Source organism: Euprymna scolopes, chromosome 42 (genome assembly GCF_053919585.1).
Source record: "Euprymna scolopes isolate OS-2025 chromosome 42, ASM5391958v1, whole genome shotgun sequence".
Lineage (NCBI taxonomy): Eukaryota > Metazoa > Mollusca > Cephalopoda > Sepiida > Sepiolidae > Euprymna > Euprymna scolopes.
This window is the reverse complement of record NC_136523.1, coordinates 28,452,225-28,470,247: the sequence shown is the minus strand read 5'-3', so window position 1 is coordinate 28,470,247 and position 18,023 is coordinate 28,452,225. Positions and strand designations below refer to the sequence as shown.

The 18,023-nt window shown below is 35.6% G+C and overlaps 1 protein-coding gene across 2 annotated transcripts in view; it reads right to left on the bottom strand.

The window, feature by feature from the left end:
* The window catches only part of LOC145266975 (alpha-1,3-mannosyl-glycoprotein 4-beta-N-acetylglucosaminyltransferase A-like), a 265,602-nt gene that overhangs the window by 91,851 nt on the left and 155,728 nt on the right, over positions 1 to 18,023 (bottom strand). For both annotated transcript variants that reach the window (XM_080122814.1, XM_080122813.1), the window contains exon 3: positions 12,011 to 12,330. In XM_080122814.1, coding sequence (XP_079978940.1) covers positions 12,011 to 12,098 — 88 coding nt within the window. In that variant the 5' untranslated portion in view covers positions 12,099 to 12,330. The remainder of the gene's footprint in view (positions 1 to 12,010; positions 12,331 to 18,023) is intronic.

The window sequence follows — 18,023 nt, the reverse complement described above, 5'->3', positions numbered from 1 at the left end:
TTTGTGTATTGTGTATTTATTTGCGAACTGTTAATCAACTGAAGAAGGCCAGAGGATGAGTTGGCCGAAACGTAGTGAAACAACTACGAAGACGAAGATAATAGTCCATAAATAAATATTTTCCTATTCACCCAAAATAATTGCATTTCTCAGTTAAAGATAGAAATATATTCAGTGGTTGATCCAGCAAACAAAGCAAGCAAGCTTGGACTTTTTATTTTTTTATATTGAGAGACTTTTCCTAAAAGAACCAGCCTACGTGATAACCTGAGTATCCGCAGGAAGAGACACTGCAGCGCAAGAGTCGGAGATTCCATATAATCAGTCGGTAGAGTTTTAATTGTCTCTTGGTTGCTAGAGCCAGCTTGTGTCAGAGTGAGAAGAATGGAATCGAGTTAAAAGGAAAAAAAGAAAAACTGGCTTAAAAGAAACAGAGTTGAAAGCAGAAGCTGCGGCTAATGTTACGTTTGCCAATCACAAAAGAAGGGCCTAAAGGGAAAAGGAGTCCACATGTCACAACTGGTCTTGAACTCAGCCACAAACAAAAGAATCAGGTTTGTTTTACTTGTCAATCTCTTATTCAGATTATTTGGATTATTCAGATTACTGTTCTTATTTTTAGTCTTGGATTAACAATGTTTAAAGCCAATGTAACCTATAACAAGACACATACATCAAATCTGTTGCCAGCATCGCTGGAATAATGGATCACTCTACTGGACAGGAACTACTCAGCGCACCCTATCCTGCCTTGATAGAGTTCAAAACCAGCTTCAACACCTAGTAAGTGATGCTCTTTTCTCTTCCCTACAATCTCTTTTCCACAAAAGAGAAATCGCGAGCCTGTCTCTGCACTATCACTATTTTCATGGCAAGTGCTCGGCTGAACTCCAATCTATGCTTGTCAAACTTTCATAAAAAAACACTCCACTAGTTACAACCACTATGTATGATTTCCCCCACTTTCTATCTGTACTTAAATCTAAATGCAAATTCCATGAACAAAGCTTCTTTCCCAGAACTGCCCACCCGTGGAGCACTGTTTCGCTGTCCTGCTTCCCAGTTGAATACAACATGATAGCCTTCAAATCCAATGTAAACAAGTTCTTGTTGAGCCGTCTCCATAAATAATCAAATTCTACCCAATTTACATCATTAAAAATTACTACACTACCACCTTACATTCATTAACCCTTATTCTTGAGTGGCCTTCAGGCCTTGATAAGTGGTGACTCCCAATAAAAAAAAAAATACTCCATCTTCAGGTGTACAGGGTCGAACAATAAAATTGTCATCCTAGAAAAGACGACATGATTCCATTTCCGTTTGATGAAACTAGGTTTTATTTTTTGTTGCAGACCATCTACTAGTTTGCCAATTGTGTACACATCCCAAGAGCGATAGAAGCCTTCTATCATGTCTGAAAGTGACACAATGATGAACAAGCGAGATCGGAGATGTGCTGCTGTACAACTCATGCTCTCTACCGATGCAAGTTATGACAGCAGGACCATTGCCAGCACCCTTAAAATGCATTACTGGATTGCCACGAATAACAGAGACGTACCATAGATAATGAAAACTAAGTTTTCAGCCACATTTATGGTCTTTGGTGCGGGGTTTCAAGTGAGGGCCACATCATATCACCTTACATCTTTGAAGTCAGCATGAAAATCAACAATAAAGTGTACCTTGATGTGCTTAAGAGCGTGGTGATCCACTGAGGCAATAAGGTGGCTGCTGGCAGACCCTGTGTGTGGCAACAGGACTCTGCGCCAGCCCACAAGTCCAAAGAAACCCAGGCTTGACTTCAGAAGGAATGCTACGACTTTGTACCCATCCCTCACTGGCCTCTGACTTGAACCCATTGGACTACTTCATTTGGTCATACGTCGAGAACATCACCAACATGACCTTCATTACACCAAAGCCAGCCTGATCGCCGCCATCCACTGAGTACTCCGTCGCTGATGGAAAAAGTATGCTCCTAGTTCCGGACCCGCATGAAGGAAGTGATTGAGGTTGACGGTGGCTACATTGAATAGATGTCAGTTTATTAAAACTACTGTGTTACTGTTATTATATATATAAATAAAATATATATATATATATATATATATTATATACACTATTTCTGAAAAGACATTCATTGTGCTTGAACTTTATTACTTTTATAAAAAGAAATTTTAATGGGAAATTTTTTTATATAAATTTTTTTTTTTTAATCTATTATAATTGTTATATACAAACAAACTGATTTACCTTTCAAGTAAATGATATATGTTTTTACAAGATAATTATCCACTGACACGTGTTTCATCGTCTACGACTCAGAGTGGCTGAATCTAATGAGTCGTAGACAACGAAACATGTGTCAGTGGGTAATTATATTTTAGAAACAATATATATGCCGCTCCTCAATCTGGTCAGAGGGAAAATTATTCCCAACTCGCATTTAGGTAAAAATGCACTCACGTATAAAAAATCGAATTCATTCAAAAAGTATTGCGAACAAAAACAAATAACATCTACATAAAAAAATCGCGATATCAAGATGGAACAGTGGTAGAGGTTTAGGCTTCTTTCCATGGGGTCCCGATTTCGAATCTCGCTAGATTCAGCCACTCTAATGAGCTGTAGACGACAAAACATGTGTCAGTGAATAATTACATTTTAAAAGCAATATATCTATAAAAGTGAACACGTCTGTGTGTCTGTGTACATTTCCCTACGCAATAACACTGTCAATTTTTAGTCTTCAGACTCGAAATTTGATATACAGGGTAGTGAGATTTGGGAAAATTGATGAGATCAGTTTTCAGTCAGAAATTTGGCTGTTAAGGGGTCAAAGTTCAATGATTTGACCATTGAGAACTCACCAAACTACTCCGACAATTTTGGGTCTAAACACTTGAAATTTTAGATATAGGTTCCTTGGACATTGATCTAACTTAATAACTTGATTTGAGCCCAAAACAATAAATTTTAAGGGGTCATAATAGAGGTCAAAGTAAAAAAATTGACCGCTTTGTTTTGTTGTTTTTTTTTTGCTCAGCATACACCACCAAACACCCGAGCAACGCCGGGCCAAAATGCTAGTTATATATATATATATAAAACATATGAATAACAATGGGCACAGTGCCATTATTGTTTAGGGTTTGCTTCCTTTTTTTCAATATATATTATTAAAAAAAAAAAAAAATATTATTAAAGAAGAAAAATGTAACAAGCAAAGGAAACCAAAATAAACTGAATTAAAGCTAAGAAGAAAAAAAATATTTTAGAAGCATAAAATAAAATACGCATCAGGTGTGCTTGAAAGCCAAATCGCAACGCAATATTACGAAAATAAACAAATATTTTACATGTTTGAAATGTATAATTTAAATATATTTCGGAGTTAAACTCCATCCTCAGTATTCTGTACATTTTTTTCTTTTTTTTCTTCTCCCTTGCAGTACCGTTTGTGAAAAGAAAAAGAAACAAAAGATGTACAAAATACTGAGGATGGAGTCTGACTCCGAAATATATTTAAATTATAAATTTCAAACAAGTAAAATATTTTTTTATTTTCATAATATTGCGTTGTAATTTGGCTTTCAAGTGCACCTGATGCATATTCTATTTTATTCAAATTAATCAACGCTTCTATAACGGAACTCACACCTTTGACATTTTAGAAGTGTATTTTGGTTTCCTTTCTTTGCTTAATTTTTCTTCTTTAATAATATATGGTTAAACTATAATAAAATAAAAAGAAAAAAAAGACAAACCCTCAACAATTTAAAATGGCACTACACCCAGTGACCAGTGTTATTCAAATGTTTTATAAAATTATGTACCCATAAAAATCTTTTCAAATATAGCTTGGGTTTCGAATCCCAAGTTCGGATATGTTCAACTGATGAACCCAAATGGGGGCGAAACTCAAGTCTAAGACTTCTGGTTTGTTGGCTGTCATGGCTCTTGTGAGCTGTGACGTTGTCTGGCTGTGGAAATAATTATATAATCTCTCACATTCTTAAATATATTTGTTTGTGTATGTGTGTGTGTGCATGGCATCAGGATGTGTTGAAAAAAAAAATTGACAAAGTGCTCAATCGCAAATGTGAAAGCTAAAATACAGATTATATGTTTAAAAACTATATTTTACATAGTTTCAACGTCAATGGCTGTTGCAATAATGCAAACTCATTTGCAAAGGTTATCAAGAGATGGAGAGTACTAAAAATCTAAGGCGATTTGTTGTCACCTAGACTCCACTGAACATCACCGGTTTTTGTAAGTGAGTAATCTCTGAGGATGACCTGTTTGAGAACTCCTAGTGAGTACAAATGAAACAAGTGAAACATGAATGATCCCCCGTGAGTGTAGAGTGAACGAGGCATAATTCAGCATTTGCCCCATCTAGCCCCAAAAGTTCCCAGGGGACGTCAAATCCTGATGAAAATGAACAAATAGTGCAGTTTTAGATCTTAACATATGTAAATTTGAGTTCTGCACTATGCAAAAAAAATAATAAAATAAATGATTAAGTCCATTATTTACTCTCCTCCCATTTAGTCCCAAAAGTCCCCAAGGCCTTAACATATTTAAATTTGGGTTCAGCACCATGCAAAACTGCTAAATAGACATACACAGAAAATTTTGGACAAATATGGTAAAATAGTCCCAAAAATGGAGTGTTTTTATTTACTCTAAAACCGCCCTCAGGGCACACCCAAGAGTTATCGCAAAGTATAGACAAGCAAAATTATATAGAAATCAGTTAGTTACAACTTTTCATAAAGTTTTATAAAAATCTAAGGTACCAATTTTTTTTTAATAAGCACAAAAATGTTAATTTAAGCCATTTTAACCCGAAAGGCACCCCTGGGAGGATGAGGGAGGCAACTGGAGTTTCTTCGGAAAATCCGTTCAGTTACTTTTTTAATCATATCATGTTTAATTTTTGTGCAAAATTTCCAAAAATCCAAGACATAGTTATTGAGAAAAATGCAGACAGACGAACAGACAAGGATGAATCTACAGGTCCACCCTCCTTCTGTCGGGAAACCAAAAATTATTATTAGTGAGTACAAATAAAAATTTTATTATTTAGACAGCTGTTTGTCGTCCATGTAACATATGCTTTTTAACCAAGGAAATGAAATCACAAGAAACGGATGTTATAAATGTAATAAACTATAAAAAATTGATATTTTTGTGAAAAAGAAATAAAGAAAAAAAAAACAGAAACAAAGTAAAAAGAAAAGAAAGGAAAAAACAAAAGTATAAGAAAAGAAGGGAAGAAACGAAAAAAGTGAGGAAGAACAAATAGGAAAAAACAGGAAAAAAGAAAAAGACAAACAAGAAAATAAAAAAGGAGGTTGTATTACTGTACACAGATTCGAAAAAGTTGTCAAAAAACAAATATATAACAAATGTTATCAAAGGCAAGATAAGTTACTTTTCTACTTAACTGGATATGTTTTTAATGTTTTTATTTAATGTAACATGTTTATTCAGCTCTAAAAACATACAGTGTTTACCAATGTATTGGAAAATTTAAAATGGCGCCCGACTCTCTCTCTTTGACATGGTAAGTTTGGGAAAAAGTTAAAAATAAAAAAAATTAAGCAAAAATACTGTTAGAAACTCGCTCAATATATGTTACTGTGACATAGCCTGACATATATTTGTTGGGTTTTTAACAGTATTTTGTCTAGTTTTTTATTTTTAACTCTAGAACATTAGACGATCTGAAAATCACCCCTGCTCAGGAGCATGCTATCATAAAAAACCTTGACACTTCAAAAGCATGTGGACCCGATCTCATCCCAGCTGTGCTATTAAAAAAGTGCTCAGCTGAAGTAGCTCCAGTTCTCTCCAAACTCTACAACTTAATGAATCTTGCTTTCCGGGCTGTTGGAAAACTGCTTCTGTGGTACCAGTATTCAAGAATTCTGGCGAAAGAACTGACCCATTAAATTATCGCCCCCATTAGCCTCCTCCCACTTTTTGCCAAAATATCTGAGACCTTAATTAACCATGCTCTAGTCCATTACCTTACAGAGGCTAAACTTCTGACTGACCAACAATATGGATTTAGACAAGCCCGTTCCACAGCAGACATCCTAACTGTAATCTCTGAACGTATATACCATTCACTGGACAAAGCGGGGGAGGCAGAGCGGTAGCTCTAAATATATCTAAGGCTTTTGACAGGGTATGGCATGAGGGTCTCCTAAGGAAAATTAGATCATATGGTATCACTGGTAGAATACTTAACATAATTAAATCCTTCTTAGATAAGAGAAAAATCCAGGTTGTCCTCAACGGTCGTACATCGAAACAATATGATATAAATGCGGGAGTGCCCCAGGGGTCTATTCTTGGACCTCTACTGTTCCTGATATTCATAAATGACCTCCGACAAAATTGCCTCCGAGATAGGTATATATGTTGATGACACTACACTATAACAGGCACGACTGAAAACAAATGAACACATATCTAAAGAAATGGCAGAAACACTAGAGGAAGACCTCCAACCTGTAGTGGAATGGGGACAAAAATGGATGGTCACGTTCAATGCCGCCAAGATTAAACTAGTTTCATTCAATAATTGCAAGAAACCTTCTCTACCACCTATAGCAAAGGCCAACGACTCTTTATCTGAGAGTACATCTTTCAAACTGCTTGGCCTAACGTTCACAGGAAACAAGAACCAATTACATTGAAGGCATTGCCAGGGCCACTGCAAGGAAGGTGGGCTCTCTCTACCACGCTAGAAAACTACAAACACCTGAAAGTATCCTGTACCTCTATAAGGCCACCATTCGCCCATGTATGGAGTATTGCTGTCATATTTGGACTGGTGCATCTGCTACTAGTCTCTCGCTCCTTGACAAGGTTCAAAAGAGAGTCGCAAATCTGATAGGCCCTGAACTGGCATCTAAGCTTCAGCCTCTGTCCCATCGACGAAACGTTGCATCCCTCTGTCTGTTCTACAAGTATTTTAATGGTGAATGCTCTGACGAACTGCAAGCACTTGTGCCCCCATGACGTGAACACCCTCGACAAACCCGACAGGCTGCTAAATCACACCCCACACTGTATAGATCCCTAGATGTAAAAGATCTTTCTACTCCAGTAGTTTCTTCCCCAGAACCGCTAGACTTTGGAATTTCATTCCAGGTCCCTGCTTCCCCAACTGTACTGACATGCAGAAGTTCAAGTGCAACATGAACCAACATCTTGCTGCCCAAATCCCTACATAGTACCCCAGTAGTTGTTGCCCCTGATAGTAGCCCCCTACACCAAAGTGGCAATGTGCCTTGTTTGGGGTGAAAATGTAATAAAAAAAATAAAAATAAAAAAAATGTAAAATGTATGTGTTCCATTTCAGATCAGGAATAAAGGTCAAGCCGAGAAGCTTGTCCAAACATGGAGCCTCCCCAAGACAAGAGCCATTCATTTTAATTGATGCCAGATGGGGATCAGAACGTTTATGGTGTAAAGATAGAAGCTTGGTTTTAGATACATTAAAAGCTACCAGCCACTTTTCTCCCCATTGTACCACATGTTCAAGATCAGAGGAGAGAGAATCAGAGAAAACTTGGTCATTTACAACCTTTGATGTTTTGCCATAGATGGTAGTATCATCAGCATAAATGTCTACAAATGATCTTTGGGAGATCATTGATGTAGATCAGGAAGAGAGTTGGGCCCAGGATGGACCCTTAAAGGACTTCAGCATTATTACTGTGGGTTTCTTATTTCTGTCAATCAACCACTACTCTTATGAACCTATCAGAGGAAAATCATTTAAGAATTGAAAAAACATTTCCAGCTATACCGTAGCTAGAGATCTTGTTAAGTAGGCCTTTATGCCATACACTATTAAAGGCCTTTGATATGTCAAGAGCAATTGCCCTAGAAAGGAAGTCTTCGTTCAGAGATTTGCTAATCCTATAAGATATAACCATTAGTACATCTGCTGTAGATCTAGCAGAATGGAAACCATATTGCATGTCACTAAGGTTATTTTTGCTGAGATGGTTGACTACTTTTCTATTTAACACAGATTCCAGTAACTTACTTACTCATACCACATAGGAGACTTACTGGTCTGTACTGAGAGAAAGATGACTGATTACCTGAATTCTTAAATACTGGGCATACCGATGAGGTTTTCCAGGATGTTGGGAAGCAATTCTCCTTAAGACAAAAGGTTGAACTGCTTCCTCCAGCAAGTATTTTTTGTAAAAGTTTGGTAGGGAAGGGGCATAGACTGAAGCTCAGACAAGCACTTGTCTTGAAAATAACTGTTGTGGTCCTCGAAAAACATGGACACGGAGATGATGGTTGGTTGGTTGTTTTACGGCATATCAACCCTTTTCAGGTTATTTAATGCCGAATCTGGTGATTTTGAAGAACGATTTTTTAATATAGTATATTTGTTTTTTTAAGTCGTATTCTATTTAACCCATAGTTGGGACCCTAACAGGTGCTACCACTCCGGGTCAGAGTGGACCTGGGAGCAATGGCAATTAAAGGGTGGCTCCACACTCCCTAAGGCCTGCAAGCTGGGGCCTCACCATCGGATATAGTTTAAGGTCATATCCAGGACCACACGGAGATGAGTTAGAAAAGGTAAAATACATTAAAACAAAAAAAAACACCATATACAAAGAGCAACAGTCGTAGTAAGAACTGCCAAGATGACGAACTATGAAAGTACACTCATCATCCCGAGTTGTAACTCTCAGTTAATTCATAGGCGAGTCCTAACAACAACAACAATATTTGGTTTTGTTCATCATCATATTGGATTTAATGTTTGTTTTATATGCTAGCACGTGTAGGCCAGGTTTTAGAAATTGACTTTCAAACTAATCTATCTCTGGCCAGGTCTTTTATTAAAATTACATAATAAGGAAGAAATTTCATGGAGATATTAAATTCACAAGCAGTCCCCAGTCGCTTGTATATCCCCATTAGGAGAGATAATGACATCCTACATACAGCACTTGATATTCCCAAATAATCACCCATCTGGTACTGACCATGCTTTGCGCTGCTTAACTAATCTAATGAAAACTCATGACAACAACATCATGATGCTGTCTGACTTCAGTTAATTGGGTAATGACACGCATTGGTAACTCGGGTGCGCCAAATTCGAATCCAGTTCATTCCATAGCAACGTTTTCACTTAGGGATGTTGGCAACCTTCACATATAAGAAATGAAGAATGACAATTCAAAATAAAATAAAGCTTTACTAAATTATCAAATCAATAAGGAAAAAAAATCTTTAGACGCTGTAACTTTGAAGCCCGATGCTTCTCATCAGAAGAGGAGTAAAAAAAAGTCAAATTTATACAAGTTTATATATAAAAAAAAAAAACGGGAAAAAAAGCATTAGCCTAGAAATTAAATAAAGATATTTCTGCTCAGATATACACATAGTATATGTTATTGTTAGGATAATGTCCCCAAATCAAGAGCCGTCCGAATACTTTGCAAATTTAGAGCAATTAAGGTCTCCTGAACATTGACAACATCCTCAACCTCAAAATATTCAGCAAACAGTCTTCAAAATATTCAGCAAACAATCTTCAAAATATTCAGCAAACAATCTTCAAAATATTCAGCAAACAATCTTCAAAATATTCAGCAAACAATCTTCAAAATATTCAGCAAACAATCTTCAAAATATTCAGCAAACAATCTTCAAAATATTCAGCAAACAATCTTCAAAATATTCCGCAAACAATCTTCAAAATATTCCGCAAACAATCTTCAAAATATTCCGCAAACAATCTTCAAAATATTCCGCAAACAATCTTCAAAATATTCCGCAAACAATCTTCAAAATATTCCGCAAACAATCTTCAAAATATTCAGCAAACAATCTTCAAAATATTCAGCAAACAATCTTCAAAATATTCAGCAAACAATCTTCAAAATATTCCGCAAACAATCTTCAAAATATTCAGCAAACAATCTTCAAAATATTCAGCAAACAATCTTCAAAATATTCAGCAAACAATCTTCAAAATATTCAGCAAACAATCTTCAAAATATTCAGCAAACAATCTTCAAAATATTCAGCAAACAATCTTCAAAATATTCAGCAAACAATCTTCAAAATATTCAGCAAACAATCTTCAAAATATTCAGCAAACAGTCTTCAAAATATTCAGCAAACAGTCTTCAAAATATTCAGCAAACAGTCTTCAAAATATTCAGCAAACAGTCTTCAAAATATTCAGCAAACAGTCTTCAAAATATTCAGCAAACAGTCTTCAAAATATTCAGCAAACAGTCTTCAAAATATTCAGCAAACAGTCTTCAAAATATTCAGCAAACAGTCTTCAAAATATTCAGCAAACAATCTTCAAAATATTCAGCAAACAATCTTCAAAATATTCAGCAAACAATCTTCAAAATATTCAGCAAACAATCTTCAAAATATTCAGCAAACAATCTTCAAAATATTCAGCAAACAATCTTCAAAATATTCAGCAAACAGTCTTCAAAATATTCAGCAAACAGTCTTCAAAATATTCAGCAAACAGTCTTCAAAATATTCAGCAAACAATCTTCAAAATATTCAGCAAACAATCTTCAAAATATTCAGCAAACAATCTTCAAAATATTCAGCAAACAATCTTCAAAATATTCAGCAAACAATCTTCAAAATATTCAGCAAACAATCTTCAAAATATTCAGCAAACAATCTTCAAAATATTCAGCAAACAGTCTTCAAAATATTCAGCAAACAGTCTTCAAAATATTCAGCAAACAGTCTTCAAAATATTCAGCAAACAGTCTTCAAAATATTCAGCAAACAATCTTCAAAATATTCAGCAAACAATCTTCAAAATATTCCGCAAACAATCTTCAAAATATTCAGCAAACAATCTTCAAAATATTCAGCAAACAATCTTCAAAATATTCCGCAAACAATCTTCAAAATATTCCGCAAACAATCTTCAAAATATTCCGCAAACAATCTTCAAAATATTCCGCAAACAATCTTCAAAATATTCCGCAAACAATCTTCAAAATATTCCGCAAACAATCTTCAAAATATTCAGCAAACAATCTTCAAAATATTCAGCAAACAATCTTCAAAATATTCAGCAAACAATCTTCAAAATATTCAGCAAACAATCTTCAAAATATTCAGCAAACAATCTTCAAAATATTCAGCAAACAATCTTCAAAATATTCAGCAAACAATCTTCAAAATATTCAGCAAACAATCTTCAAAATATTCAGCAAACAATCTTCAAAATATTCAGCAAACAATCTTCAAAATATTCAGCAAACAATCTTCAAAATATTCAGCAAACAATCTTCAAAATATTCAGCAAACAATCTTCAAAATATTCAGCAAACAATCTTCAAAATATTCAGCAAACAATCTTCAAAATATTCAGCAAACAATCTTCAAAATATTCAGCAAACAATCTTCAAAATATTCAGCAAACAATCTTCAAAATATTCAGCAAACAATCTTCAAAATATTCAGCAAACAATCTTCAAAATATTCAGCAAACAATCTTCAAAATATTCAGCAAACAATCTTCAAAATATTCAGCAAACAATCTTCAAAATATTCAGCAAACAATCTTCAAAATATTCAGCAAACAATCTTCAAAATATTCAGCAAACAATCTTCAAAATATTCAGCAAACAATCTTCAAAATATTCAGCAAACAATCTTCAAAATATTCAGCAAACAATCTTCAAAATATTCAGCAAACAATCTTCAAAATATTCAGCAAACAATCTTCAAAATATTCAGCAAACAATCTTCAAGAGAGGTTTAAGGCTAAACCATTATCACACCATTTTAACAAGTAACAATTAAAACAAACGATTGAACAAACAACCCTTAAAATTTTGGACAAACAAGGTACAAATTCTTGTGACTCAAAGCTCAAGAGACGTTTAAGGCTAAACTATTATCACACTACTTTAACAAGTAATAATTAATAATAATTACTTACCTGATTTAGACAGCATGAGTATTAAAAAAAGTGGAATGCAGACCCCAATGCCGATAAGAGCGACAACATTCTTCAGCTTTGCTCTCATCCGGGTGCAGCAAAAACAGCCAGCCAGTTAACGTGGACCCCACGTGTTTCGGCAGGCGAAGGGCAGTAAGTGTGTAATCGTAGCCCGACAAGGAGGTGTCAGTCGAGAGTTAAGGATAATAATGTCAACGACAGCTCGCTGGCCAAGCACGGACATCACAAAGGGCATTTTATTTCGCATTCAGTTCGACGAGTTTTTCATCCGACGCACGCCCAGAAGTGTCAAGCAGCAACTGGAAGAAAAAATACAGAACAAAAGAAATGTCAAAGTTGTATTGCATTGGAAAAAAGTATTTAAGAATTCAGGTGATCGTTCATCCCCCTCTCAGTACAGGCCAATAAGTCTCCTGTGCCTCATGAGTAAGTTGCTGGAATCTGTGTTAAATAGAGAAGTAATCAACCATCTCAGCAAAAATAACCTTCTTACTGACACACAATATGGTTTCCGTTCTGCTAGATCTACAGCAGATGTGCTTACAGTTATATCTCATAGGATTAGCGAATCTCTCGACAGAGGTAACCTTTCTAGGGCAATTTCTCTTGACATATCAAAGGCCTTTGATAGGGTATGGTATAAAGGTTTACTTCATAAGATCTCCAGCTATGGTATAGCTGGAAATGTCTTCTCAATTATTAAATCATTTCTCTCTGATAGGTTCATAAAAGTAGTAGATGATGGGCAAAAATCAGAAGCTCACAATATAAATGCTGGAGTCCCTCAGGGGTCGATCCTGGGCCCAACTCTTTTCCTGATCTACATTAATGATCTTCCAAATCACATCCTTACATCATTCGTAGACATTTTTGCTGACGACACTACCATCTATGGTAGCACATCTAAGACAGTAAACGACCAAGTTCTCTCCGATTCTCTCTCCTCTGATCTTGATCACGTTGTACAATGGGGAAAGGAGTGGCTGGTTAATTTTAATGCATCTAAAAGCAAGCTTCTCTCTTTACATCATCAACGTTCTGATCCACATCTGGCATCAATTAAAATGAATGGCTCTCGTCTTGGGGAGACCTCAAGTTTTGACAGGCTTTTGGGCTTGACCTTTACTCCTGATCTTAAATGGAATACGTACATCAAATCTGTTCCAAGGCCGCTGGAAAAATGGTCGGATCCTTCTATTGATCCAGTAGATATCTCACTGCTGATGCAATCCTCTATCTATATAAGAGCCAGATACGTCCAAGGATGGAATACTGTTGCCACATATGGGAAGGAGCTGCTAGAAAAGACTTGTCCTACCTTGATAGGGTTCAAAATAGACTTCGTAGCCTGGTGGAAGATGTCCTTTTCTCTTCGCTGCAACCTCTATCTCACAGAAGAAATGTTGCGAGTTTGTCTCCGCTTTATCGTTATTTTCATGGAAAGTGTTCGACTGAGCTTCAATCTATGGTCCCCTCTCGCCAAACTTTCACAAGAAACACTAGACTAGCTGAAAACATTATCAATAATTTTCCCCACTCTTTATCTGTGCCTAAACCTAAACATAGATTCCATGATCAAAGCTTCTTTCTTAGAACTGCACGCCTGTGGAATTGTCTTCCGTTTTCCTGCTTTCCAGCTGTCTATAATATGGTTGTCTTCAAGTCCAACGTGAACAAGTTTCTGATGAGCCGTTCCACTTAAGTTAACAAATTTACCGAACTTCCATTATTATCGATTACTATATTGTCCTTTTGACTACACTAAACTCTTTAACCGTTATCCTTGAGTGGCCTATCGGTGATGCCTATGTAAAAAAAAAAAAAAAAAAAAAATAGAAAAAAAAATTGTTTATTGAAATGTATGACGAATAGGTGTGAAATGTTAGGAAGTGAAAAAGAGGACAAAAATAATACAAGAGCGTAGAAATAAGTTTATCAGCAAAACAATGGAGAGGAAGTTGTTCATCAAAGCACAAAGGGAAGCGGAAATAGGATTGTCAATGAACGTGTGGCAATAACGGAAACAAACAATAGAGGTTGATATGTTTAGAGTTAATTTACAGGCAGTTTTACGAGTTTTACAACAGTTCACAACAGATAGGTACAGTTTATGAACAGTTTTGGGGTTTTGACAGTTTCGGAGATTATCCTAAATATATAAATATATACACATAAGTTAAAACAAAAAATACATATATTTAAAGTTATATATTTGGCAGAAAGTCGTTATCAAGGCCCACTTGATTAAAAAGAAGACAAAAAAAATAGACTTCACCACACCCTTCTTTATCTTTTCCTACCTAACAGACGACTTAAATCAAAATAACAAATAACAAAATAAAATTCAGCCAATAAATCAAAACCAAAATAAAATTAATTGCATATTAAAAGTCAACAGAAAAAAACTCTTTAACAACAAAATTGCTCCTGGATCAAAAGCATTTGAGGAAAATGTCTGACAAAAAAATCACTCGGCAACATAATACACAACTTACCAACTGAAACGAGAGAAAAATGCTTGGCAGATAGAAAAAAAAATCAACAGAAAAATAAAGAAAAAAGAAAACTGCTGTCACATTTAATTAACCGTGCCTTGATATATATATATATATATATATATATATATATATATATATATATACACATACACACACACACACTCATATGTATGGTTGGTTGTTTTTGTTTTACGGTATATCAACCCTTTTCAGGTTATTTAATGCCGAATCTAGTAATTTTGAAGAAAAAATTTTTAATAGACTATATTTGGTTCTTTTTTTTCAAGTTGGTTTCTATTTAACCCATAATTGAGACCCTAACAGGTACTACCACTCCAGATCAGAGTGGACCAGGGAGAAATGGCAATTAAGGGGTGGCTTCACACTCCCCAAAGCCCACAAGCTGCGGCCTCACCATTGGATATAGTTTACGGTCATATCCAGGATCCACACACATGTATAGGTTGGTAATACTATTGATATTCTCCCCTCAAAAGTATTATGAATTAAAAAAAAAAAAGAGGAAGAAACTATCACAAAAAAAAGTAAATAAGTTCATCAATCAGAACACAAAAGAAAGTTGAAATAATCATTGTTAATCAAGGTGTGGTTGCTAAAAGAGTGGACAAATCTAAATATATTTAGATTTAGTTTATGAAGAGTTTACAGACTGCCTTGGGTTTGCGACAGTTGACGACAATTGTCAGTTAAACACAGTTGAAGGCAAGTTGTCGCTTTGACCAGATTGAGAAAGCTTATGGAAATTAAGATGAGCTGATGTCAAGAAAAGAGGTTTGTTATGTTATTGGCTTCCGGAAAATACCGGTTAACCTGTTGCAATGGCCAATTGACAGAGTTTAGGTTAAAAATATTTCTATAAAGAAATGATGCTTGAATAACAGAAAGAATACTATCAAAATGAAATAAATATTTACAAATAAAATTATTCATGTTCCAATAGTTTCCCAAAAATTTCAATTTGATGAAAATAATGTCAACTAACAAACAAAGGTGGACCATTTGATTTGTATCTTTGGTCACATCAAGTTAATGACGAAACAGGTTTGGAAATATGTGTAATCAGTTAGCTGGTTGAGAGTCGTCAGTCGGTAGTCAGAGGGAGAGAGTCCACTGACCGTAATGGCTTTGAGCAGGGAGACTTGGAAAATGTCAATAGTAAAAACTTAAGACCAGCAGCATGCAGCTTTTCAATGGGGAAACATTGGTAAATAAAGCTGCTCTAAATACAACCAAGACTTTGGGTCATATGAATCTTCATTCACAGTTTTTCAAGGATCTGTCCAACCCAGATCTATAAAGCAGGTTTCCCTATTGACCAATGTTAACCCCCTCCTCAAAAGAGAACTGTATTCGTTCCTTATTATTGTAAAGACTGTCATAAATGTCATCATATGTCTTGTTTATACACTCATCACCAGACGATCATGTATACACTTCAAATATATACATACACTCAACATTATAGAGACAAATATATCACACGTCAAAAAGAAAATAGGCACATTTATATATATATATATATATATATATATATATATATATATATATTGTAACACATGCGATAAAAAGAGGGGGGGGTAGATAAAAAGCAAACAAAGAGATATAAAAATAAAATTTACGAAAAGCAAATATTTATCGTACATGTGACAAGGGTAAAAATAAAAGGAAGGAGACAGGAGGATGAATACAACAGAATACGAGAAAGAGCGAAGATACAAACGCAGTAATAACGTTTCAAAGTTAATTTTATTATAAAAAAAATAAACTATGGAAGGGAGGGGAATGAGATTAAGTAAAAAAAAAAATTACGAGGGTGTAGTATCTTAATCGACTATCTGAAAATGCAGATGAGAAATATATCAATACAAAAAAAATACATCAATACAAATACATATTAAAAATCTGCTTTAACTGGTGTTTACTGGCATGGTGAAGTTGTAAGTGTAGAGCGACTAAAAGTCTGTCTAATACTCCTTGGGGAATGACAATTCTCTGTTTAGCTGGGCGCAAGTCTTCCTCCTGTGTAACTATGATCAACCCATCTGCTGGCGCTGATGAGAGTTTACATTGTTGTAAATACCTTTTAATAGTGGTTAAACCTTCCTTCTTCTTAGATGGAGTTCTGCAATCGTGTAATAGTCTATATACTTGTAAGTCCAGACAGTCTTATTGAGCCTGGGTCCATGTGTTACAAGTCATGTATGGGATCGGACAATGACCAGCTAATATATCTTTTACAGTGATTTCTCTAATTACTGATGTCTCCAGGGCGTTGATAAATTTACAAATTTGGCATTTTACCTCACAACGAATAGCGTTCCGGCTAGCATAATCTGATTTTTATTTTTCTCTGGTATGTTGGATAATTTAACAGAATATCGAGAGATAACACTCAGGAACATCGTGACTCTAGAGCTCACAAAGAATGCCCCACGTTGGAGTTTCTCATATGCTTGTACACAGGAGTGACTATCTGTGAGCACTTCGGTCCTGATTGAATTATATATGGGCTGAAGTGCTTGATAGCTGAAGCAATCCTCAGAGCTCCCAACTCACAGGCTAGCCAACCAGCTTGGTTAGATGTTTTATGAACGTTGACTAAACCTCTGAAGTGAGCTTTGTCTCCTCTCAAGACAAAAAGGGATGCTGCTAAGCTAGCTGAAGTCATGGCTGCATCTAATTATTTGTAGTTGGTCCTCTCTACTAGGTAAGGTCAGGATTTTGCTTGCTTAAGGTATTCTTTTGCTTTGAAGAATGCCTCCTCCAAGTCTGACGTCCACTGGATTCTGTCATTTGATGAACGTGTTGCGCAGACTTTATCCAGAGGTGCTAAAAAATCCGAGTGCTTAGGTATGACTTTACTCAGGAACTTGTAGGATCCTATGAATGATCTCATGTTTTTGATGGTTTCAGGGAGATCACAGACAGCCAAAGTGTTCAGACGATGGCTTGTAGCCTTGAGTGCTCCCCTGGTCCATTGCCAACCTAGGATTTCTGTTGATGCCGGACAGCAAATAGTTTTTGATGGAGACAATCTTAAATTATTCTCATGAAGTGTTAGTAACACTTCTTCCCATAGACTGTTAAGCTCCATGGGTGTATTGGCACCGACATATAGGTCATCGGCCAATTTTACCACCGACCCTTTAATCATCAAGTTGCTGAATACTTTGGACATTAATTGTTCTAAAGCGGATTCAGAGCCTGGGAGATCCATTACCGCTCTTGTATAGACATATACTCCACGGAATGGTGTGCAAATACATACATATTTCATTGATGATTTGGCCAAGGGTATCTGAAAATATGCTTGTTTCAAATCAATTTTGATGATGTATTTGAACTGAGCGATATGTTTGATATCGTCAACTTTAGGCATGAGAGCTGGTTGTGGTTTGATATATCGGCCCAATTCTGTAAATGCAGTTACTAGTCGATGGCCTCCTGAAGATTTTACAATGAGGAATGAAGGA